The sequence below is a fragment of the Rattus norvegicus genome, chromosome 15 (genome assembly GCF_021556685.1).
Source record: "Rattus norvegicus strain SHRSP/BbbUtx chromosome 15, alternate assembly SHRSP_T2T, whole genome shotgun sequence".
Classification (NCBI taxonomy): Eukaryota; Metazoa; Chordata; class Mammalia; order Rodentia; family Muridae; genus Rattus; species Rattus norvegicus.
The window spans coordinates 31,453,289-31,476,836 of NC_141548.1; the positions used below are offsets into that span (position 1 = coordinate 31,453,289).

General features: G+C 49.5%; 2 protein-coding genes and 1 long non-coding RNA gene across 6 annotated transcripts; 2 read left to right on the plus strand and 1 right to left on the minus strand.

The window, feature by feature from the left end:
• Nucleotides 1–705: 705 nt before the first annotated feature.
• LOC148000945 (uncharacterized) lies at nucleotides 706–8,508 on the minus strand. The gene is made up of 3 exons (XR_015638785.1): nucleotides 8,231–8,508; nucleotides 2,207–2,490; nucleotides 706–864 (listed from the first exon to the last, which is right to left on the minus strand). It is a non-coding gene; the product is annotated as an uncharacterized LOC148000945 (long non-coding RNA).
• Nucleotides 8,509–8,573: 65 nt separating this feature from the next.
• Mrpl52 (mitochondrial ribosomal protein L52) lies at nucleotides 8,574–11,799 on the plus strand. 4 transcript variants are annotated; one of them, NM_001108375.2, is given in 5 exon segments: nucleotides 8,574–8,624; nucleotides 8,694–8,754; nucleotides 8,831–8,898; nucleotides 10,184–10,248; nucleotides 11,049–11,799. In NM_001108375.2, coding segments are annotated over 5 exon segments (369 nt in total). In that variant the 5' UTR covers nucleotides 8,574–8,596; the 3' UTR covers nucleotides 11,196–11,799.
• Nucleotides 11,800–13,462: 1,663 nt separating this feature from the next.
• On the plus strand, nucleotides 13,463–22,682 carry Mmp14 (matrix metallopeptidase 14). The gene is given in 10 exon segments (NM_031056.1): nucleotides 13,463–13,733; nucleotides 17,360–17,508; nucleotides 17,754–17,876; nucleotides 18,246–18,553; nucleotides 19,197–19,358; nucleotides 20,158–20,318; nucleotides 20,510–20,648; nucleotides 20,769–20,919; nucleotides 21,419–21,534; nucleotides 21,815–22,682. Coding segments are annotated over 10 exon segments (1,749 nt in total). The 5' UTR covers nucleotides 13,463–13,625; the 3' UTR covers nucleotides 22,147–22,682.
• The last annotated feature ends 866 nt before the right edge of the window (nucleotides 22,683–23,548 follow it).

Here is a 23,548-nt window from a genome sequence, read left to right on the forward strand (position 1 = left end):
CCTCATTGTAGACCTGGCTGGCCTCAAGGTGACAATGATCCACTTCCTTTTGCCTCCTGAATGCTGGGATCAAAGGTGTGGGCCTCCATGCCTGCCTCTGACTAGTTTTGTTTGTTTGTTTTTTATTATTTCTTTATTTATATGAATACACTGTAGCTGTCTTCAGACACACTAGAAGAGGGGATCAGATCCCATTACAGATGATTGTGAGCCACCATGTGGTTGCTGGTAATAGAACTCAGGACCTCTGAGAAAGCAGTCAGTGCTCTTAACCACTGAACCATCTCTCCAGCCCCTTTTTTTTCGGAGCTGGGGGCCGAACCCAGGGCCTTGCGCTTGCTAGGCCAGCGCTCTACCACTGAGCTAAATCCCCAACCCTATTTGTTTTGTTTTTAAAGCTAACCTTGTCTACTCACCTTTAAGACAAACCAGATGAAAAGGCACACACTTTAAGAGATGTCACAGTTGGTGCTAAAATAGACAGCTCGGGTGTTCAGAGAGCTTACTGACCGATGCTGCGGAGGACCAGGGTTCATTTCCCAGCCCCCACATGCTGGCTCCCGACCACCTGTAACTCCAGTTCCAAAGGACCGGATACCTTCTTCTCATATCCAAGGGCTCATGCATAATGATGGCACACGTGCATGCGCTCGGGCACATGTGCACACACACAGTAGATTTTTAAAGAAATAACAAAAACAGATGTTCCAGGACGCACACGCCTTTAATCCCAGCACCTGGGAGGCAGAGGTCCCAGTGGGTAGGCAAGAAAGAAGGTATCCTCAGGGTCATTACTGACTTATTTTGAAGCTGGGCCATTTAGTGGAATTGATCTACTACCGATTTAGCAGAAGTTTGATAGCTCTGAAAAGGAAGAAAAAATATATAAGAATATATATTAATAAGTAGCCATGATGGCACTAGCTTGTAAGCACTCTAAAGGCTGAGGTAAGAGGACATCTGTAAATTCAAGGTCAGCCTACCCTTAATAACTACCTCAAAAGTAGGGGATCTTGGGCTGGAGAGATGGCTCAGCAGTTAAGAGCACTGGCTGCTCTTCCAGAGGTCCTGAGTTCAAATCCCAGCAACCACGTGGTGGCTCACAACCATCTGTAATGGGATCTGATGCCCTCTTCTGGTGTGTCTGAGGACAGCTACAGTGTACTTTAAATAAATAATTTTTTTTTAAAAAAAAAGTGGGAGATCTGGAGAGAGACTGGCCCTTAACCTCACCCCTCTCCACCACCATGATTTTCAACATTACCATTGATGGTGAGCTTTTGTGCTCTGAGCAGTGGGGGTCGGAGGGGGGGTTGGTTACAAAGCCTTCTCTCACAGAACTCACAGTCACAGCTTCGAGTTCCTGTGCTACAATGCCAGCATCTGGCACATCAACTGTGCTGACCTGAACACAAATGTCTCCCATGCTCTCATCTGTACTTCCTGAGTGCCTGGGTGGCATTTGGTAAGATGGCAATCTTCAGGACGGTGGAAGCGAGCATTGCTGAAGCCATGGAATGCTTTCAGACCAGGAACAGCAAGGCCAGCATGAAGCTCACCCACACCCCCGTCAGCAGTTCTGATGCTCTGGCTTGTGTGTATCTGAAGCAGCAGACTGTTCCTCAGGATATCACCCTCCAGCCCATCTTCACCGCACAGATCTCTGTGATCTCTGAGCTCTTGATGTAACCAGTTCTTTGGTTGCCATATTCTCCTCCAAGTCTAACTGAATGGCCAAGTTAAACTTCTGATTATGACTTAAAAAAAATTCAGTAGCAAAAAGGCATCTGATTTCCAAGAACAGCAAGGCATCTGATTTCCAAGAACAATGCTCTTTTTTTTTTTAAAGACTTATTTTATTTATATGAATACACTGTAGCTGTCTTCAGACACACGGGAAGAAGGATGGTTGTGAGCCACCATGTGGTTGCTGGGAATTGAACTCAGGACCTATGGAAGAGCAGTCAGTGCTCTTAACCTCTGAGCCACCTCTCCAGCCCAAGAACAATGCTCTTAAGCAGAGGTAATGGTGTCTAGACCTATGGAACAGAGATGTATTGGAGTACCATTGGGAGGGACATGAGTGTGTAACAAAATGCTAAAGCTATCTGATTTATAGATGGCATCCAATGGCTGTGAAAGGCAAAGATGTCTAAGACACGAGACACAGGAATCCCAAACTCAATTTCCTATGGTTCTTGGTTACCTTGTTCTCAGAAGTGCAGAACATATTCGGTATGACAAGACAGAGCCACCTTCCTGTGGTTGACAAGGCTGGATAAGTCATTCAAGAGGGCTGTGCAGATGCCAGACTCGACTGTTCCATAAAGTTTAAAGGCTGGTGGACTCGAGAGACAGCTCAGCAGTTAAGGATGTTTACTGCTCTTGCAGAAGACCAGGGTTCAATTCCTAGCACTCACATAGCAGCTCAAAACCACTGTAACTCCAGTTCCAGAGGACCTGATGACCTCTTCCGACCTCCACGGGTTCCTGCCCACACATGGTGAACACGCGTACACCCAGATACACATATATTGATAAAAAAACAAACATTTTATTTTTTTTTTTTGGGGTTCTTTTTTTCGGAGCTGGGGACCGAACCCAGGGCCTTGCGCTTCCTAGGTAAGCGCTCTACCACTGAGCTAAATCCCCAGCCCCAAAACAAACATTTTATAAAAGAATGGTGGCAATGCCAGCAGTCTATTTGTTTGTTTACTTATTTATTTTTTCTCAAATTGGGTTTCTCTAAGTAACCCTAGCTGTCCCGGAACTCTGTAGACCTCAGTTGAGGTTGGCCTCAAACTCAGACATCTACCTACCTCTGCCTCTCCAGTGGAGGGATTAAAAGCGTGAGCCACCACCACCCAGCTGCAGTCTCTTCATAACCCATAATTTGCACCTCTGTTACATAAAATTAACCACATCAAGAGTGGGACTTGCCTTTCTCTTCCCAGATTTTATAGTTTTCATCAAACTTCCTGTCCTGTCCCCCTCCCCCAAATCCTCCAGCTCTTGTTCTGTTGAATGACTTTTAGTGTTTTATTTGACCGGATATCACTCTGTGCAGCCTGGGCTGGCCTGGAACTCACTACATAGACCAAGCTGGCCTCAAATTCATAGAGGTCTGCCTGCCTCTGCCTCCCAAGTGCTGAGATTAAAAGCTACCACTTCTGGCACAGTGCCCATTTTTGCATGTTATATTTTCCATGTTTTAGTCCCCAAAATCATTTTTGATTTTGCCAATGGATGGTATTCCGTGTGAGCTAGATATGGGAGAGCTACTGACCCGATTCCCTATGCACCAAAGGCAGGTAGTATAAGGCTATCATCCTGCTTGCTGCTGCAGAATGTTGAATCTTAGCCTGTTCTTCAAGCTTTAAGGGCATACCTGCTCTCTCAGCTGAAGGCTATAGAATTTTAGTGCTATCTTGGGGCCAGAGGCTTAGCAACTCACATTTGGAAACAGTGTCACTTTCTCTATTTTGACACTTCCTGCTTAAAAAAGGTAGCTCCCTGGTCATTTTGTACATGTATGTATGTGTACTGCTAGAGATGAAACCGGGGTCTCACACATGGCTAATGCACATTCTACCACTGGGGCTTCTACCCTAACGGCCACATTTGCTTCAATCTTAAAGTCTTAAAAACTTCAAGAAAAAGCTATACAGTGATTGCTCCAAAGCTATCTAGTCTCCTTTGTAGGTTCCGTAAGAAAAGCATATGAAATTATTTGTGTAGAAGTGGCTTTAAGGAATTGTGTTTAACTGTGTGTGTGTGTGTGTGTGTGTGTGTGTGTGTGTGTGTGTGTGTGTGTACATTTGAGTGCAGATGCCCTCAGAGGCTAGATGGGTCAGAGTCTCTGGAGCAAGAGTTACAGGTGATTCTGAGGTGCCTTCTCTGGGTTCTGAGACTTGAACTCTGTCCTTTGCAAGAGCAGTAATAATAGAGAAGGGGAAACGACTTGTGGTTAAAAGCACCCCTGTAGAAGTTGGTGATTCCCAGCACCTACACAATAGCTCTCAATGATCTGTAACTCCAGTTCCAGGGAATCTCCTATCTTCTTCTAGCTTCCATGGGCACTAGGTATATACATGGTACATGGACATACATATAGGCAAAACACCAATACGCATAAAACCAATCTTTAGAAAAGAAAAAGAAGTGTATGGTGCTAAGGGGTAGAGAGCCTCCCTAGCACCCCACCACCACCACCACAAAAGAAAAAGGGAAAGAAACCCAACAGGCCTCTACTCCTAGTTATTTGGGAGATGAGGCAGGCCACCTTGAGATACAGAGTTCAAGGCTAGTTTGAGCAACTTAAGTGAGACTCTTGTCTCAAGTTAAAAGATAAATAACGGATGGGGTCAGGCATGCTGGCTCTCACATGGGATCTCAGCACGCAGGAGGGGATTCAGGCTAAGACATCACTGCAAATTTGAAGCCAACCTGGACCACACAGTGAGCTCTAAGCTAGCCTAGGCTATTGAGACCCCATCTTTTTTTTCTTTCTCTCTTTTTTTTCGGAGCTGGGGACCGAACCCAGGGCCTTGCGCTTGCTAGGCAAGCGCTCTACCACTGAGCTAAATCCCCAACCCCGAGACCCCATCTTAAAAAGGGAAGGATTCATGTCATAGTATTACTGTATGTCCACCCTTATAAACTCTGTGGTAGTGTTTTGTTTTAATTTTTCAGACAGGGTTTCAGGCACCACAGGCTGGTCTGGAACTCATCCTCCCACTCCCACCTCCCAAGTGCATGCGGTCCCCACGCCCTGCTCTCCCTTGCTTTATTTTGGGTGGGAGTGCAGGGGTGCAATCTGGGCATCTAGTTAAATTCCTTTTGTTCTTCAATCCCATCCTGCATCATTTTGTTAGAAGTTCTTTTGTTTGTTTGTTTTTAAGATGTTATTATTATGTATAGGGCATTCTGCCCAAGTGTATGCCTGCAGGCCAGAAGAGGGCACCAGATCTCATTACAGATGGTTGTGAGCCACCATGTGGTTGCTGGGCATTAAACTCAGGACCTCTGGAAGAGCAGTCAGTGCTCTTAACCGCTGAGCCGTCTCTCCAGCCCCACCAGATTTTATTTCTTAAAGAAGGATCGGGGTTGGGGATTTGGCTCAGTGGTAGAGCGCTTGCCTAGTAAGCGCAAGGCCCTGGGTTCGGTCCCCAGCTCCGAAAAAAAAAAAAAAAAAAAAAAAAAAAAGAAGGATCTACCCTTCCCTCCTTCCAAAGCACAACTCCAAAACTTCCCAGTCTTGCAGAAGCAAATGACAGGCTTGATACACCCAAAGACAGGCCATTACACTACTCCCGTGCTCTTGCCCTTGTCAGCCTGGGTTTGTATCTGGCCCAGCAACCCAGTAATGTGGTTTTGTCATAAAGGAGTTTGGCTTACATTACCACCCTTGAAATATTTTCAGGAGAACTATAATTTTTTTTTAATATTTATACCAATGAAGACATGGGAGGCAGGAACCAAGGTAAAACCGTTCTAGCCAGGGAGGTAACTTTATTTTCTTAACTATTTACAAAATATCTATGTATGAGGCTGATCCTACAACTAAACTGCTAGCTCCTTAGAAATCTCTATCTTTGTCACACTACCGAGCTATGCTACCTTTCCCTTGAGTTCCTCCAAACCCAAGAGAGCTCCTGAGCTCTGTTCACTAGAATACTTTTCACCTGTGATCTGACAGATGCTTCTCTGTGGTTCCTGCAAGCCCAGAGAAAATCCCTCTCTTATTTGGAACTCCTTCCCTAACTATGGCTCTTCCAAGCCAAAAGAGAGCGAGCTATTAAAGATCCAGTTGCAGTAAGTCTCTGGCTCCTCCCCTATACTCTTAGCAGGCTGACCTAGGTCATCTTCACATCTGCACTGTGAGGGGCCTCTGAGCCAAGTCTGTAGGGGCCCAGCTCAAAGCCATCCAACTGACTTTACCTCGAGTCGTAGAGGGAAGGCCACAAGACCATTCCCAAGCAATGTGCCCTAAAACAGGCAGAACGTCCTATTCTTTAGCATTTTACCTATGGAGGTGTTTAGAGGCTCACCCTAACTGCATCTCTTCAGGACACGCCTAACTTTATCTGACAAACCGATATCTAAGCTTGTATATTTTGCTGACAACTAGGTTTTCTATGTATAATAATCAAATATCCTGTAACAGAGAACTAAGAATTCAAGAGTTTCTAGACCAAGAGCAAGACTCTGTCTCATAATGGGAAAGGGAAGGTTAGGGAGGAGAGATGGAGGAAATAGAAAGGAAAACTGAGTTCCTCAAAGGCAGAAATAAATATCAGAAGAGAATAAAGTCAGGCATGGTGGTACAAACTGGTAATCCCAATATTCTAAGGGCTGATGCAGGAGCACTGAGGGCAGCCAGGGCTACCTAGCAGGTACTGGGTCATCCAGAGCTACCTAGCAAGATCTCCATCCCAAGAGGGGACATGGGGAGAAAGGCAGCTCTGGCTTATAGGTTAAGTATCCTTAATTTGAAATTCATGGTACTGTTAGCATCCCGGGTCTTCATCAGCCTTGTTTCTCCAGCCAGCTAAAGAATCAAAAGGCAGGAAAACCTCAAATGTGACAGGTAGCAGTGGAGAATCTCAAACAGAGCAGACAGAATCAGCAGTTGAAGAAAGGCTTTCTTGAGTGAAGAAACACATACAGGCATCAGACACACGGAGAGAAAAGTGACTTTGCAAAGCCAAGCAGGGGGACTCAGAAAACTGAAAAGCCACTCTCTTCTTCAAGGCTGGGGTTTCCAAGTCTCTTAAATTTTCCCTCCATGGACTTAGGGTTGGTCAGTTTAATGACAAGTAGAATGGATGATTGGCCCGCAACTGTCGTCGTCCTCATCGTTGTCTTCCTTTTTTCCCGGAGCTGGGGACCAAACCCAGGGCCTTGCTCAACGCTCTACCACTGAGCTAAATCCCCAAATCCCCAACCCCGTCGTCGTCGTCGTCTTCTTCTTCTTCTTCTTCTTCTTCTTCTTCTTCTTCTTCTTCTTCTTCTTCTTCTTCTTCTTCTTCTTCTTCTTCTTCTTCTTCCTCTTCCTCTTCTTCCTCTTCTTCTTCCTTCTTCTCCTCCCCTTCTTCTTCCTCCCCTTCCTCTTCCTCTTCTAATGGAATTTGAGTGCCCTGTTGCATATACACTCACAGGCCAGAAGAGGGCATCAGATCCCCTTATAGGTAGTTATGAGCCACAATGTGGTTGCTGGGAATTGGAACTCTTAACTGCTGAGCCATCTCTCGAGTTCACTGTTTTGTAACCTCTACTGATCCAACCTTGAATTTCTGGAGCCAGTCCATCAGCAGGAGGTCTATTGGGAGGGAGAAAAAGCCCACAAGCCCCTTGTTTTATGCTGCCAGGCTTCTGTCTCAGGCTAGGAGGGGAGGAAGAAGCCAGACATCTTGGAAATTCATCATTATCTAGTCATGACCTTATCTGTCTGCCTACCAGGGAATCTGTCCAAGTCCTGGGCCCTTAATACAGAAATGCCTAATTTGGGAACACTTGAATATATATTGTGTGTTGGGGATGGACCTGAATTCTAAGCATAAAATTCCTTCATGCTGGATGTTATTTTTGTGTATGCTGGAGATGAATCCACAGTCTGAGAATGCTAGGCAAAGCACTACACCACAGCACCATTACCAGCCCTTAGCACACCTATTTTTTTGTTTGTTTTTTTACTAAAATTCCCCCGTGACTTCAGGTGTGTAATTTCCCATTGTAGTATCATGTTTGGATTCAACAAATTTGATTTTGAAGCACTTCAGAGTTCAGTTTTCAGGTTTGGACCACTCAAAGTATACTTAACTCATGAGAATGTGCGGTAGATGCTCTTTAAATCATCAGAATTATAACCCTGTATTCGGGAGCAGAGGCAGATGTATCTCTGTGAGTTCGAGGCCAGCCTGGTCTATATACTGAGTACCATAGTTGCATGGCGAGACCCTGTCTAAAAAAAAAAAATTGGCACCAGTACAACTTCCTCAAAAAAGTTTACCAGTGTCCTCAATTTCGTATTTCCATACATATTCTTGCAAATAACATATACTTCCCTTCCTAGCATTAGTCATGTCTATGATCATCTGTCTTCCCTAGACTCAATGTCTTATCTGGACTGCTTTTACCTATCCTTACAATCTCCAAACCCATTCATTACTTCTTCGATTCTGTTGGGTGAGAACCAAATTTTTCTGACTCGTTCTACACTTGATCGTACCATGATCAGAAAACAAACGTTAAAATGATGCAGAAGGCTGCACAATGAGGTTCGTTGGATGCGACACTTCTGAGTTACCCTAAATTTCCAAAGGCTGGAGGACGTCCAGGAAAGGTCTTGGAAACAGCTGAAAAGGATTCGGTCGCATTTATCTCGACCACCTCGGAGGTTGTAAGATGCACGCGCGGGACAGTTCCTCCTGTTCAGAACATACAGCCGGCAGCGAACTCTCACTTCCGTACGATGACCCAAGATGGTGGGACCCGCGATTGAAAACCACATTCAAGATGTCGGCTTCCGGTTTTCCCCGGCAGCGTCCTGCGTGGCTACCGGAGCCACGCCCACTTCCGGTTTCTTTGCTCCAGCATGGCTGCCTTAGGGACCTGGCTATCCAGTGAGTGATTGTGAGGTTGGGAACCCGGGGGCCGCGGGGCAACAGACCTCTAACTCGCTACTCTTCCAGTAGGTGTCCGGAGGTTGCACAGTAGTGCAGTGGCGCGGGCCGGCAGCCAGTGGCGACTCCAGTGAGTGCCGGGCGGGGACGCGGCGGGACCTGGCATCCCGCCGATTACTCACCCCCACTGTTTTTACCTCACCCAGGCAAGGGCTGGCTGCCAATCCTTCCGGCTATGGGCCCCTCACGGAGCTTCCTGACTGGTCTTTCGCGGGTGAGCCTTGATGTCAAGGTTTTTTTTCTTTTTCCTCTGAGACCACCCGGTTGTAGGGATTGGGGGGCGTGTCTGGGAAAATACTGAACCTTTTACTTAGGCAAGAGTTCGAAGCTCTAATTTTGTCTGACTACATAGCTGAGTGTTAGTTCACCCCTGAAGTTTTAGCTTTGGAGAGTTGAGGCAGAGGGATTGCTGTGAGGCAAATGCTATGTAGGGAACCCCTGATTATCCTGAACTACAGAATGAGACCCTGTGTATCAATAAATAATAAAAAGGCTAAGGAAAGTAATCTGTAGGGGATCGTGCCCAGGAGATACAAGGTAATTCTAACTTGGGCTGTCCTGGGGGCTGGAAGTGTGTGTGACTTTTATCCCCTCAGAAGTGGTATTTTGAGAATTTGGTTGCAAATACACAAGGAATTCTTTGAAAAGCTGCTGAAGAGAACACTGAAGATCCCTACAACTCTGAATATGGCAGACTCAATACAGGGAAGTCTCTTTTAAAAAAAAAAAAAAGCGAATGAGCTGTCGACACGCCTCGAGATACGCCTCTAATGCAGTGACTGTTCTTCCGGAGGATTTGGGATCGATTCTCAACACCCACATGGTGACTCAAAATTGCTTGTAACTCCAGTTCCAAGATCTCTGATGTCATCTTTAAGCTTCCACCTGTACCATGCACCCACACGGTGTTCAGACATACATGCAAGGAAAACACCCAATCACATTAAGATAAAACTTTTAAAAGGGTAATGACACATACCTGCAATCAGCACTCAGGAGGCAGAAGCACTCAGAGCTACATTGTCAAACCTCGCCTCAAAAAAATCAAAAGTGGGGAAGAAGAAAAAAAAAAAAGCCCTGCATTTCATTATACAGTGAGATGAAGTTTAGCAAAGACTTACACTGAGTGAAGGGTTTCTGAAGGAAAAATTAATTCAGCATGGCAGACCACCCTAGGTCCGTGCTATTGACAGGGTTAAATGATAGGACCATGCCTAGGAACTCCGTTTTCATGATTCTGTTGTACCTCACCACGGATGCTAGATGAGTTTCAGCTGTGGTTGTGAACTGGGTTCCTCTTCAGTATTATTTTTGGTGAGCAGAACTGGGACCTGAACCTAGGGCCTCACACATGCTATCCCCGACCCCAACCATAGTCTGTGTGAACTGAAGAGGAAAGCTAGAGATTTACTCTCTTCTTAATTCCTATCACACCAGTGTTTGGACAAGATGCCCAGACCACATTGAACACTTTGCCTTTCTTTCAATTTTATCTGTAGATGGCCGCCCTGCTCCCCCAATGAAAGGCCAACTTCGAAGAGAAGCTCAAAGGGAGAAGCTTGCAGTGAGTGGCTGGAACTCTAGCAAAGGCTATGTTTATAAATGGAGGAGGAAATTTTAAGTCATCATTTATCTTTGTTTCCTTTAAGATTGGATTTTATTTTACATGTATGTGTTTGGCCTGTGTGGATGTATGTTCGTGGTACCTGTAGAGGGTAGAGGAGGGTGTCAGGTCCCCATGGAACTACCAATTACAGATGGTTGTAAGCTCCAGGGTGGCTATTGGGAATCGAACCTGGGTCCCATGCAAGAGCAGAAAGTATTCTTTAACCACTGAGTCATCTCTCCAGCCCCATAAGTTAGAATTTGTTTTAAGCTGTGTTGCATTTGAGCTGCTGTTTGGCAGTGCTTGAGATAAAATCCAGGGCTTTCTGCCTGCTAGACAAGCCCACCAGCAGCAGCCATTTCTCCAGTCCTTACACCCAACTAACTGACTTCTTTCTTTCTTTTCTTTCTTTCAATGAGGCATACAGACACAGGCCAGCCTCAAACTCACAAGAGATGGGCCTGCCTTTACCTCTCTAGTACTAGGATCAAAGGATGTTTATCACCCTACCTGGCCCAAACCAGATGTTGTAATAGTACTGTGAGGAGGGAAGACTGGAACGGGGCAGGCACTTAGTTGCAGACACCAACAGCAGACGTTCCTCGGCGTCATGTTGCTGTCAGCGTACACATTGTCAGCGTGAAGGAAGCATCAGAATCTAGCTGAACACTCTTGGCTTTGGGGGAGAAGGGATATCTGCTCAGGACCACATATGCTGGAGCCCCAGATGTTACTTGTTCTTTTCCTGTCCCTTTCAGAGACGAGTTGTGCTGCTGACACAGGAAATGGATGCAGGATTACAGGCATGGAAGCTCAGGCAGCAGAAACTGCAGGAAGAAAGGAAGCAGAAACATGACCTTAAACCTAAAGGGACGTCACTGAGGAACCCACTTCCAAATCAATAAAAAGCTCCTGTCCCACTTTCCCAGCCTCTCTGGCTTCCTTTTCTACATCTGAATATTTGTTTGTTTGTTTGTTTTCTTTTTTCTTTTTTTCGGAGCTGGGGACCGAACCCAGGCCCTTGCGCTTCCTAGGCAAGCGCTCTACCACTGAGCTAAATCCCCAACCCCACATCTGAATGTTTTATCCCTGGTAGACCGAAGTCATTTTTCTCCCGCCATTTGTATTGATAGCAAAAGACCTCAGGCACCGGGAGGAACTTAAAACCACTGCCTGCCAGGCTTGGCCCAATGCTTTAGTCCTCGCTCCGTTCCAGTTCAGCCAGATCTTGCTCTGGAATTATTTCGCCCCTGGTGCTGAAGAACGCGCCCAGAGCCTTACAAAAGCTAAGCTCGCCACCACCCTCCCACTTAGCATGCTTGGGATTTTAATCCTCTTCCTTGCTGGTCCGAGGGCTAACCCAGCTAAGAGCAGCAACTGCTCTGTGAGAGAAGATAAGGGGCAGCAGCAGCTTTCCTGGTTTTACCCCTCATGCCTCTGTCACTCACAGCCCATACACAGCTCAGATGCTTACAGTTGGCACTCAATAAATGTTCTGTTGAAAAGGCTTCCATCTGAGGCTCCTTTTTCTTTTTGCGACACGGTCTCATGATAGCTTTGGCTGTCCTGAAACTGGCCAGGTAGACCAAGCTGCTTTGCAATCACAAAGATCCTCCTGCCTCTGTCTGGATTTTTTTTTTTTTTTCTCAGAGCTGGGGACCGAACCCGGGGCCTTGTGCTTCCTAGGCAAGCGCTTTACCACTGAGCTAAATCCCGAACCCCCTCTGTCTGGATTTTAAAGCCATGTGCCACCACCACACCTGGCAGAGAGAAGTCCCTTTCTTAACAAGCAGCTAGTATCCAGGTACATGGTCCAAGAGACACCCACACTGGAAGGCTAACAGGAAGGATTAAACTCAGGGTCTTCTGCAGAAGGAGTTGTGATCAGACTAAATACTAGAGGCCGAAGAGGGCCCTGTACCTCACCCCCACCCCCACACAATGTCCCTGCCCATGACCTAGCAACCATTCATTTTATTGATCATGAGCCCTCCCCTAGATTCTGGAGGCAAGGACCTTTGTTCCCGTTCCAGTGCTCAATGTTTGGCTTCCAACTTTCCACCACTAAGCTAGTACTCGTGGATTCCTGGAGCTTCCTACCTGGCCTTATCCCTCCCCTCCGCCCTTACCCCTTCCCTTGCTTTCCTTCCCTCTCCCACTGCCTTCCTCTCGCTGACCAAAGGCAATTCTTGGATCTTACAATTCGCTGATGGTCGAGTTTTCTGTCTCCCACACTTTTCCTGCCTCTGTCCCACTGCTTGGTGCTTTTCCAGATTTTCTCAACCTCTTATCTGTCTCCGTCTCTGAGTGCCCTGTGCAGCCTGTTCTCCCTCTTCCCTGCCTGCCTCTCCTTTTGTTCTCACAGCCAGCCATCACGGAAGCTGCACTCCAAGGAACTGTCTCCGCTTGTAAAGACTGAACAAAATTCCAAAACCCTACCTCCCAATCCTCCCTCTTCCAACAACTTTCATCAAACTTTTATCAGGCTTCCCCCAATCCTGTGACCTTGAACCCTTTTCCTACCCGGGCAGTCACATTTAATGGAACAGCCAGATTGTAAAAGTCATTAATAAAGGGGTGGGCCCCCAAATTCAAAGTAATTGTGTTGACTGTTGGGCAGTGGCTTTTGTTACAGCCTTAAGTTTGGGGCAAGAGGAGGAGGAGGCTGTCCACAGGTCTCCGTATAGAATCCCCTTGTTAGTAAATGTCCCTTCTCCCAACCTTCTTCACAGGCATGGAAGACTTCATGTCTCCAACATCTCTAGGTATCAGGCCTCCCAATACTTAAACACTAAACACTCTCAAGTGAGACATGCTGAATACTACGGGAATCAGGCCACCCAAAAAATGCTTAGGAAGAGAAAGTCTTCCGCCTCCCGTCCCCTGGGACACCCAGGCTCCTAGCTAGTTGTCGGCTGTGGCCTCAACCCCTGCAGATGGCAGACTGCACCACAGAAAAGGCAACTTTTTTTTTCCTTCTCTCCTCTTGGCTGTAATTGGATTCAGGCTGAAACAACCACGTCCCCACCAGAAAAGGAGGGCATTGGGGCGGGGGCGGAGGAGAGGCTGTGGGAGAAGGGAGGGACCAAAGGAGAGAGCAGAGAGGGCTTCCAACTCAGTTCGCCGACTAAGCAGAAGAAAGATCAAAAAACGGAAAAGAGAAGAGCAAACAGGCATTTCCAGGAGCAATTCCCTCACCTCCAAGGCGACTGCGCTCTAGGAATCACATTCCGTTCCTTTAGAAGACAAAGGCGCCCAAGAGAGCAGCGGCGCGACCCCAGGGCGTGGGCCCCGCCGCGGAGCCCTCACTGCCCGACGCCCCGACGCCGCGGACCATGTCTCCCGCCCCTCGACCCTCCCGCAGCCTCCTGCTCCCCCTGCTCACGCTCGGCACCACGCTCGCCTCCCTCGGCTGGGCCCAAAGCAGCAACTTCAGCCCCGAAGTAAGTGAGCTCCTCCGGCCCTTCCCGGAGTTTCGCCTGCCGGGTAGGCGAGCCCGGGGGTCTCCAAGGGGACAGCCCCTGCTGAGAGCTGGGCTCTGGGGGGGGGCTCTGCTGCTCCAGCCTTTGTTTTTCTCCCCTCATCTGCAAACTTGCAAGTCGATCCAACTTTTGCCCGCTTCCAACAACCCCCTCTGCCGCCACCGACTCTGTCCCATTCCTCCCTTCCCTGAAAGAACTCTGCAGTGGGGCCCCGGCCTCGCTTTCCCAAGCTCTGCGCGCGATGTGGCACCAGGCGGGAGCCTCAGAAACTCTGGACCCCGCTCCAATCCCGCGCCGTCCGGGCCGGTGTCACACGCGAGTTGTTCCTTCAGTTTGGCAGCGCTCAGGTGCCCGCGGCCCTGCACGGGCGCATCTGTACCAAGTGGGGGCGTCCGGGGCGCCCGAGCGGTACCCGCCTCCCCCTGGACCGCCCTCGGTGCGGGCCGCCAGCCCTGGCGTCGAAGGTCCCGGCGGGCCGAACTTCCGCGCACACAAAGCTCTTCTTGTGAGCCGTGGGGCTGTCTGGCCACCGCCTCCCGCGTCCTCCACACCCCTGCCGGTGCCTTCGGGGGCCCTTTTTTGTTGTTAATTGTTTTTCTGCATTGATCGCCCAGAGACTAGGGGGAATCGCTGGACGAGTAAATTGAGGGCGGGCCTGGGTCTCCCTCCAAGTGTCCCAACTGACTTTGGCGTTCCCACCCCCATCCTCAACTCTTCCGTGATCGTAGCCCACCGCGGTCCTGAAGGAAGCGGCGTGGGAGTAGTCCGAGGAAGTTTTCCCTCCCTCTCTTATTTTGGGGTGAAGGTGGGAGACAGATTTAATCAGCTTCTTATTTTGGGCCATCCCAACCCACTCAGCTTGGTGAGGACCTGGGTGTGGTAGGGAAGGGCCCAAAATGCAGGATATGGTCTGGATTTGACTCCGTCTGTTCTGGGCCCAGGCCGGGTCGCACCCTCGGAATGAACCTCTCCAGAGCACATGCTGCCTGTGCCCCTGAAGAGACCTAGGGCTGAAAGGACAAGTGTAACCCTAAGAGTGGGGCCACAGTTGTGTATGGAAACTAGAAAGAGTAAAATCCCCCCTGAGACTGAAAAACCAAACCCTATTTTCAGAAAGGAGGTGCCTTTTCCAGGCCTAAAGCTACCAGTAGTCTTAGCCCCAGAGAGCGCCTAACAAAAGGAGCCTCTGGAAAACTGCCCACCGCCAACTTTTTTTTTCCCTCCCCAGCCTCCAGTAGGTGCCCTAGGGGAGGGGCGGCAGCTCTGGCTTCGCTCTAAGTGGGTCATGGTCTTCCCAGAGCCAGAACCACCATTTGCTTCTGGAACCCAGTAGGGTGGGAAGCTGAGGGAGGGCGGGACAGACCCAGAGGCCGGGATCCAAGACTTGGTGTAGAGCTGGAGAGACCCCACCCTCTCAGCCTCCTAAAGTGGGAGGTGTTCCTTGACTTTCTCATAGGGAATGCCCTGCAGTTATTGATCAAGACAACGCCAGCCAGCTGGGTCCTGCCACCCAACAGAGTTGCCCGTCCTCAGGCCAAGCTGAAGGGAGAGGGACTCTGAGGTAGCTAGGTCCCTTTCACCAGGCCTCCACAGCGCCACACCAGCTCCGGGACAGCCCTCTCTCTTCCCGTTGGTGTGTCTGGTGCTTTTCCCTTCCCCCACTCAGCCGCAGACACCAGAGTCCTCTCCTGTGGTTTCAGTCTCATAGTCTGTGGTTCTTGCCTGGCTCTGAGATGGAGAAAGAAACTTGCCCAGTCCGGGAGAGGAAGAAAATGATGGGGACAGTTTCTTTCCTGGCTTTGTGATGCTCTTCCGGGGAGTCCTTTCCCTGACAAAGCATCCATTTTGCTCCACAGGGTGCTGGGCCGGGTTTTTGAGTGTGCTTACTTAGACTTTGCCTGCATCTCGAAAGGCTCATAGGAAAGGGATTTCTCCAGAACGCCTGTTTCTCCTGCCAGCCTCCCTTCTCCGTCCTACTCTAGGAGTATTTCCACAATTTAGATAAGGGTTGAGGACCTGGCTTCCCTCCTCCGGTCTTTCAGCTTGTGGGTGGAAGGGCTGGGGGGAGCTGGCCCCTCCCACTTTCACCTATCCCCAATCCTGAAGCCGCTTTGTTACCCCAGCAGGGGTCAGAGCTTACAGGTGAGGCTGGGAGCAAAGGGAGTTTCCTACATACTTGGCACAGGCCATAGCACATGTCAGGGCAAGCCTTCAGATCCGAGGGAACAGCTCTGGAGTTCCACACCCTGCTGGGCCTCTCTGACACACAAGAGGTTAAAATCCTGTACCCTGAGATACAGGTGATGCTAGGGTTGTTTGGCCAGTCCTATTGGCTGAGGAAAGGCTGGGTTGTTTACAACTCAAGCCTTGAGGGGATCACTTCCTGGAACTGTGTTGCAATTCCTGCCCTATTGGGCTCAGGTCCTAAGTCAGCTGCTCCTGAATCACCCCCAGACCCCACACAAGAGCATTGCTCCACCATGGGTGCCCAAGCCAGAAGAGGAAGAGCATTGTGTGTACCCACAGATCATCCTAATGACCATGGATAGGTAGGAGAAGAAGGCTCCGAGGCAGCTTTTCCCACTTCCCTTCCAAATGCCTGTTCTAGGCAACTAGAAACCCTCTCTGGTCTCCTTAAAAAAAAAAGGTAAAACCGAAATAGGACCAGAGCTATCAGGGTCATGTCTCCCAAAAAGAATTCAAACATCCTCATAGTCTATACATAACATGGCTTGCTTGGCTCTCCCAGCCTAGATTCCTGGGTCACAGAGTATTTATTTAGGGTTATGGCTTATTAGTTACCACCCTAAAGAGTACAGCTTTGCCATCATCATCAAACCTTACCCCTGACTCCTTTTCTAGCCTCCTTAAAAATATTTCTGCTGGGAGGGTCCTAGAAATGTGGCACTTCTGTTCCAGAGACTCCCTCACCCTGTTCGGGCTCCCTCACCACCACTATACAGTTCTTCCTACCATGGGCATCACCTATTTTCAAACGGGACATGCCATATTTTCAAAGTGCTGGAGAGAATGACAGCTCTAAGAAGACATTTTAAGGCATGGTGAAATGCTTGCTTTGCAAGAACAAGGGCCTGGATTTGAACTCTAGTGCGGGGAGATGGGGAGGGGGCGTTGGTGACACACTTGTAATGTCAGTTCTGGAGAGGCAGAGGGAGGAAAAGCCCTGAGGCTCGCTGGCCATCCAGCCTGACCTTATAGGTAAGCCACAGCTCCCAAGGAACACACCAGAGATTGACCTCTGGCCTCCACATACATGTACAGACAAACTAAAACTATGCTAAAAACTCTTTCAACTTTCTAATGCTCTTATTTCCAAGAGCACTGTAGCTCAGGAGCAATGGCTCCCCACAACCTTGTATCTGTCTGCACCCTGTCACCCCTGAGGACAAGCCATACTCGGGTCGAGGGTAGAGTTCAGGCCAACAGTTAGTTCCTGCTAGAACCAGTTTGAGAGCCCGTCCTATTTTTTCACCTTAAATCAAGGACATCTACCAGACATTGTGGAGGGGCAGGTGGGCCCCCTGGACCAAGTGGAAATTCTCTAAGCCACACCCCTCTCCTGACAGGCTTGGCTGCAGCAGTATGGCTACCTACCTCCAGGGGACCTGCGTACCCACACACAACGCTCACCCCAGTCACTCTCAGCTGCCATTGCCGCCATGCAAAGGTTCTATGGTTTACAAGTGACAGGCAAGGCCGATTCGGACACGATGAAGTAAGTTTCTGGCCTCCACTGACCACGCTGAATACCAGAAATGTTTCCACTTGAACATGCCTCTGGTGCCCTTTCCTACTCACCTCAGTATCTGGCCTTTCCCTACACTGACACACACCAAGCCTCACCCACCACTGACCTGGGACCAGGGACCAAGACCCTGGGTCAACTGCAGCGCTGCACTCTGCCCCCTTGAAGATGGTTCTGTTTTATATACTACACTGACTCTGTTGTTTTCACCCCAGGGCTATGAGGCGCCCTCGCTGTGGTGTTCCAGATAAGTTTGGGACTGAGATCAAGGCCAATGTTCGGAGGAAGCGCTATGCCATTCAGGGCCTCAAGTGGCAGCATAATGAGATCACTTTCTGGTGAGTCCCCCAGCCTAGCGATGTCTCTTACGGACAGTCCCCTCCCCTATTAGCTGTGCTATGTCGAGTCTAAGGTGGCCTGTGCCACTGGCCATTCCTAGGGAACGGGAAGGAAAATTGCTCTAATCTTGCAGAGAACTACAGCTATTTTGGAGGACATGGACTCTAGTGGCAACACCCCAAGCCTGTACACACACACACACACACACACACACACACACACACACACACACGTAGTATGTATATGCAGTAGTGCAGTAGCAGGGTCTGGCAAGGTGGGTGGGCAGTTCTGTCAGAACTAGGAGAGTAGAGGAACTTTGCCTCTTTTATCCTAATGTTTCCCTTCTCTACCCTCATGTCTGGTTGTAGCATCCAGAATTATACCCCCAAGGTGGGCGAGTATGCCACATTCGAGGCCATTCGGAAAGCCTTCCGAGTATGGGAGAGTGCCACGCCACTGCGCTTCCGAGAAGTGCCCTATGCCTACATCCGGGAGGGTCATGAGAAGCAGGCTGACATCATGATCTTGTTTGCTGAGGGTTTCCATGGCGACAGCACACCCTTTGATGGTGAAGGAGGCTTCCTGGCTCATGCCTATTTCCCAGGCCCCAATATCGGAGGGGATACCCACTTTGATTCTGCTGAGCCCTGGACTGTCCAAAATGAGGATCTAAATGGTGAGTAAGGGAACCCTGGGTTCTACCCTGTGCAGAGTCTGCAGTCACTTGTATATAGAAGGTTCTCCTTCCAAGGTCTAAGCTAGCAGGGTGTAGTGGCCAGCCTGCTCTACATAGTAAGTTCTAGGCCAGCCTGGGCTACATAGTGAGACCCATAAATCAATAAAATTAAAAAATAAATCGTGAGTTTGAGGCCTGCCTAGACTGGATAACAAGACTCTGTCTCAAAACAAGAAAAACAACAACAGCTAAGTTACTAGCCATAGAACCTAGTGTGAGCATGCAGGACTCTTGCTTTAAGTTGTTTATTTCTGTTGCTCGACATTACTACCTGATTGTCAATCACAGATTTAAAAGTTCTCCCTTCTCACCCACTTTTCCAGGCAAACATGATCCTAGCTTCTGGGAGAAACTGAGCTTCACAGTGTAGGTTTTCCTGGGACTGGGATTCCGCCCCAGGTACCCCACTTCCCCCAGAGGAGGGTAGTGACTGCCTTTGGGTTTTCTGAACCAAACAGGAAGCTGACCCTCAAGGCGTAATCACTTGAGGTGGAAAACATGACCAGCAGGCTTATCTGTGAAACTGGAGTCTGGTGGGGACACAGGGAGCTTAACCAAGTTCTTACCATCTCCATCCCTCTAGGGAATGACATCTTCTTGGTGGCTGTGCATGAGTTGGGGCATGCCCTAGGCCTGGAACATTCCAACGACCCCTCCGCCATCATGGCTCCCTTTTACCAGTGGATGGACACCGAGAACTTCGTGTTGCCTGATGACGATCGCCGCGGCATCCAGCAACTTTATGGTGAGTTATCCATCCCCATACCTACTCCTTTGTCTGTGCGCTTGTCCCCTCTTAGCCTCTGGTCTGCATTTTCCCTCCATCATGCTGTGAAGTCCACACACACATACACACATACACACACATGCATGCACACACGCACAAACACATACTCACACATACACATACACATGCACACACATACACACACACACACACCACTCTTCATTGCCTCTTTTAGCTACCATTTTTGAAAAGCTTTTCTTTGCTTTGCATATTTAACTGTATTGCCTCGTGTATGTATATGCACCACGTGCATGCCTGGTGCCTGTGAAGTCCCAAAAGGACACTGGGTCTCCTGAAATTGCCATGTGAGCTCTGGGTCCTCTCTAGGAACTGCAGATGCTCCTAATCAGGGAGCCACATCCCCACCCCTCAGCTCCCGCTTTTTGAGCACACCTGTTGGACACACCCAAGCCAGCTACTTCATCCTTCTCTAAAGCCCATTTACATTCTTTTTTTTTTTTAATATTTGTTGTTATCAAGGTGTGTGTGTGTGTGTGTGTGTGTGTGTGTGTGTGTGTGTGTGTGTGTGTCTCCACAGACACACTAGACTTCCTAGAACTAGGGTAATAGGTTGTTGTCAGCTCTGGGAACCAAACCCCCATCCTCTGCAAGAGCAGTAAATGCTTTAACCTCGGAGCCATCTCTGCAGCACTGCCACCCCCTTCCCACTTTCTAATGGCATTGTCTGCTTATCTGTCTGTCCTTCCATCCTCTCTGCTCCAAAGTCTGAAGTACCCCCTATTGTTCTCTTCCTCAGGAAGCAAGTCAGGGTCACCCACAAAGATGCCCCCTCAACCCAGAACCACCTCTAGGCCCTCTGTCCCAGATAAGCCCAGAAACCCCACCTATGGGCCCAACATCTGTGATGGGAACTTTGACACCGTGGCCATGCTCCGAGGAGAGATGTTTGTCTTCAAGGTGAGAAGAAGAGAAGAAATAGGATTGTATGAGGGGACAGAGGACTCGCAGCAAGGACGATGGATGGATATAATGATAGAAGGACTGAAAACTAAAACCATAGAGCCCAGGGCAGTGGGGCAGCCTTGGGGACTGAAGAAGACTGAGGCGTAAGGCACAATGTGTTCTCCCTCATCTTTACTGGTTTCTAGGAGCGATGGTTCTGGCGGGTGAGGAATAACCAAGTGATGGACGGATACCCAATGCCCATTGGCCAATTCTGGAGGGGCCTGCCTGCATCCATCAACACTGCCTATGAGAGGAAGGATGGCAAATTTGTTTTCTTCAAAGGTAACCAGGCATTCCCTAGTACTGGGAGTCAGGAAGAGTCTCCTTGGATGAGTTGATTCCACTTCACTCCCAGAGACCTCACAGATTGGACCCAGATTCTTCCCTTCTCTCCTATCCCAGGAGATAAGCACTGGGTGTTTGACGAAGCTTCCCTGGAACCCGGATACCCCAAGCACATTAAGGAGCTGGGCCGAGGACTGCCCACGGACAAGATTGATGCAGCTCTCTTCTGGATGCCCAACGGGAAGACCTACTTCTTCCGGGGAAATAAGTAAGACCTCAGATCCTTAACCCTAAGCCTCTCTACTCAGAAATTACTACCACAGCCACCCTCATCCCTAAATTCTGAAGAAAGCCCTGCCTCCCAAGGTTGTTGCCCTGGAAAAGGAACTTGCTAATCCTTTGCTGTTACCTAGCATTAGACAGTTTTTCTTAGTGCTGCCTGAGTGGGCTGTGACCGGGTCACCATTTCAAACCTGGTCATTTGATGCCTCCTGCCCCTAGCACTGTGCCTCCTCCCCAGCCACCAGGGTGCCTGCCTTCACCTGCATAAAGACAACAGTCTACACACTATCATTAAGGGGTTGCTAGTGGCTCCTTACAGCCTGCACCCTCCCTTCCACCTCCTCCTTCCGCCTTTCAGCTGCAGGCCCTCATTACTCAAAACCCCTGTCCCCAACCATGACCCTAGCTACCCTTTGTCCTGAGTCTGCTCACCTCTGAGGGCATGCCCAGTATCCAACCACTCCCCTTTCCGTCCCCTCCCCCAGGTACTACCGCTTCAATGAGGAGTTCAGGGCAGTGGACAGCGAATACCCCAAAAACATCAAAGTCTGGGAAGGAATCCCTGAGTCTCCCAGAGGCTCATTCATGGGTAGCGATGAAGGTGAGTGAGAAGGGCCGGCTTGAGGAGCTGAGGAAATGCAGAAAGGCAGGTCTTTTGGAAAGCAGTGGGGGCTGGTGGCTTGCCAGGAAATAGCCAAGTGCTTTCATATGGAGTACCCTCAGTCTTTCCACGCTCCCAAGTTAGCACTGGGCTGAGCGCTAAGCTTAGCTAGCCATCACACTAACTTTCTTCTCTGTTCTCTCTCTGGGGCCTTCCTGGACCCCGCCCCCTCCCCGGCTTGGTTCTTGTCCTCTTCGGCTGTCTTCCTGGGGCCCTTCAGTCTTCACATACTTCTACAAAGGGAACAAATACTGGAAATTCAACAACCAGAAGCTGAAGGTAGAGCCAGGGTACCCCAAGTCAGCTCTGCGGGACTGGATGGGCTGCCCTTCGGGGGGCCGGCCCGACGAGGGGACTGAGGAGGAGACGGAGGTGATCATCATCGAGGTGGATGAGGAGGGCAGCGGAGCCGTGAGTGCAGCTGCTGTCGTTCTGCCGGTGCTGCTGCTGCTCCTGGTACTGGCAGTGGGCCTTGCTGTCTTCTTCTTTAGACGCCATGGGACACCCAAGCGACTGCTTTACTGCCAGCGTTCACTGCTGGACAAGGTCTGACCCCCACCACTGGCCCACCCGCTTCTACCACAAGGACTTTGCCTCCTCCGAAGGCAGTGGCAGCCGGTGGTGGCAGGTGGGCTGTTCTCACCCATCCTGGGCTCCCTCCCTCCAGCCTCCCTTCTCAGTCCCTAATTGGCTTCTCCCACCCTCACCCCAGCCTTGCTTCATCCATAGGTGGGTCCCTTGAGGGCTGAGCAGAAGATGGTCTGGCCTCTGGCCCTCAAGGGACCCTCATAGCTTGGTGTGTGTCCAACCCTATTTGAATGTTGTCAAGGCTCTGCACTTGAAGGCAGGACCCTCTGACCTTACAGGCAAAGGCCAAATGGGGTCATCTGCTTCTCTTCCATCCCCCTAACTACATATCTTAAATCTCTGAACTATGACCTCAGGAGGCTTTGGGCATATGAGCCCTATACGTACCAAGTGTACCCAGTTGGCAGCCTCCCGTCACTCTGACTAAAAAGAATCTTCAGAGTGCATATTTGGAGGTGGAAAGATTGTTCAGTTACCCTAAAGACTTTGAAAGAAAGAAAGAAAGAGAGAAAGAAAGAAAGAAAGAAAGAAAGAAAGAAAGAAAGAAAGAAAGAAAGAAAGAAAGAAACTCACAGAGAGTCTTGGTGGCTTGGACAGCCAAGTTCCTCTCCACAAAGATCTTCCTCTCTCCAACCCAGCATGGAGAACCTTCCAAAGGAGCCTGAGCCATTAAGGACTAAATGGGTCTGAGGAAACCCTCGGCAACCCTGCCCCCCCACCCCCGAATGTTAGCCTTGGCTGTCAAGTTCAAGGTTGGAAGAGCTGAAACCAGGGGGAATGGTCCCGGGTGGAGTGAGGTCAAGGGGAGACAGCAGGATCGGGAGCATGAAGGATGAGCCTCATGGCTCTGCAGAAAAAGACCTTGTCCAAATGCAGGTAGCTGGGGCTGGGACCCAAAGACAGCAGGCAGAGGGGGCAGCAAATGAAGTGTGCTGGCGGCAGTGTATTCCTGGGGCGTCTGAGCAGACGTCAGTGCACACACAGGACACTGGTACCCAGGAGTGGGCACATTTCGTTAGATGTCTCAGAGAGGGTCTTAAGGAAGCCACACTGGCCCCTTTTTGTCCCCTTGCACACAGCGTAGAAGGGAAGGATAAGAATTGATACGGGAATAAACAGAGCATGCATACAGGGACTCAATGGAGACCAGAGGAGGCTGTCAGCTGCCTGGGCTTGCTCAGTCTTCCTCACTGCCCTAGTGAGGCAGGCGTCTGGGTGCTCTTGGGTAGGGTGGGCCTCCCCTTTCCTGATGCAGGCACTCCTCAGCCCATTTTACTTATGTCCTGCCCTTCCTCTTCCCCACCCAGTTGACCCATTTGAAGTCTCCTTCAGCCACTGAAGGTGGTCATGGTACTGGGGACTTGGG

Bases quoted from the DNA above. Each gene is read 5' to 3' on its own strand.
- Mrpl52 (XM_087586102.1), top strand. From the start codon at position 8,597: ATGGCTGCCTTAGGGACCTGGCTATCCA. The intron at 8,625-8,696 runs GTGAGTGATTGT...CTCTTCCAGTAG, and splicing joins CTTAGGGACCTGGCTATCCA to GTGTCCGGAGGTTGCACAGT. The intron at 10,249-11,048 runs GTGAGTGGCTGG...TGTCCCTTTCAG, and splicing joins CTCAAAGGGAGAAGCTTGCA to AGACGAGTTGTGCTGCTGAC.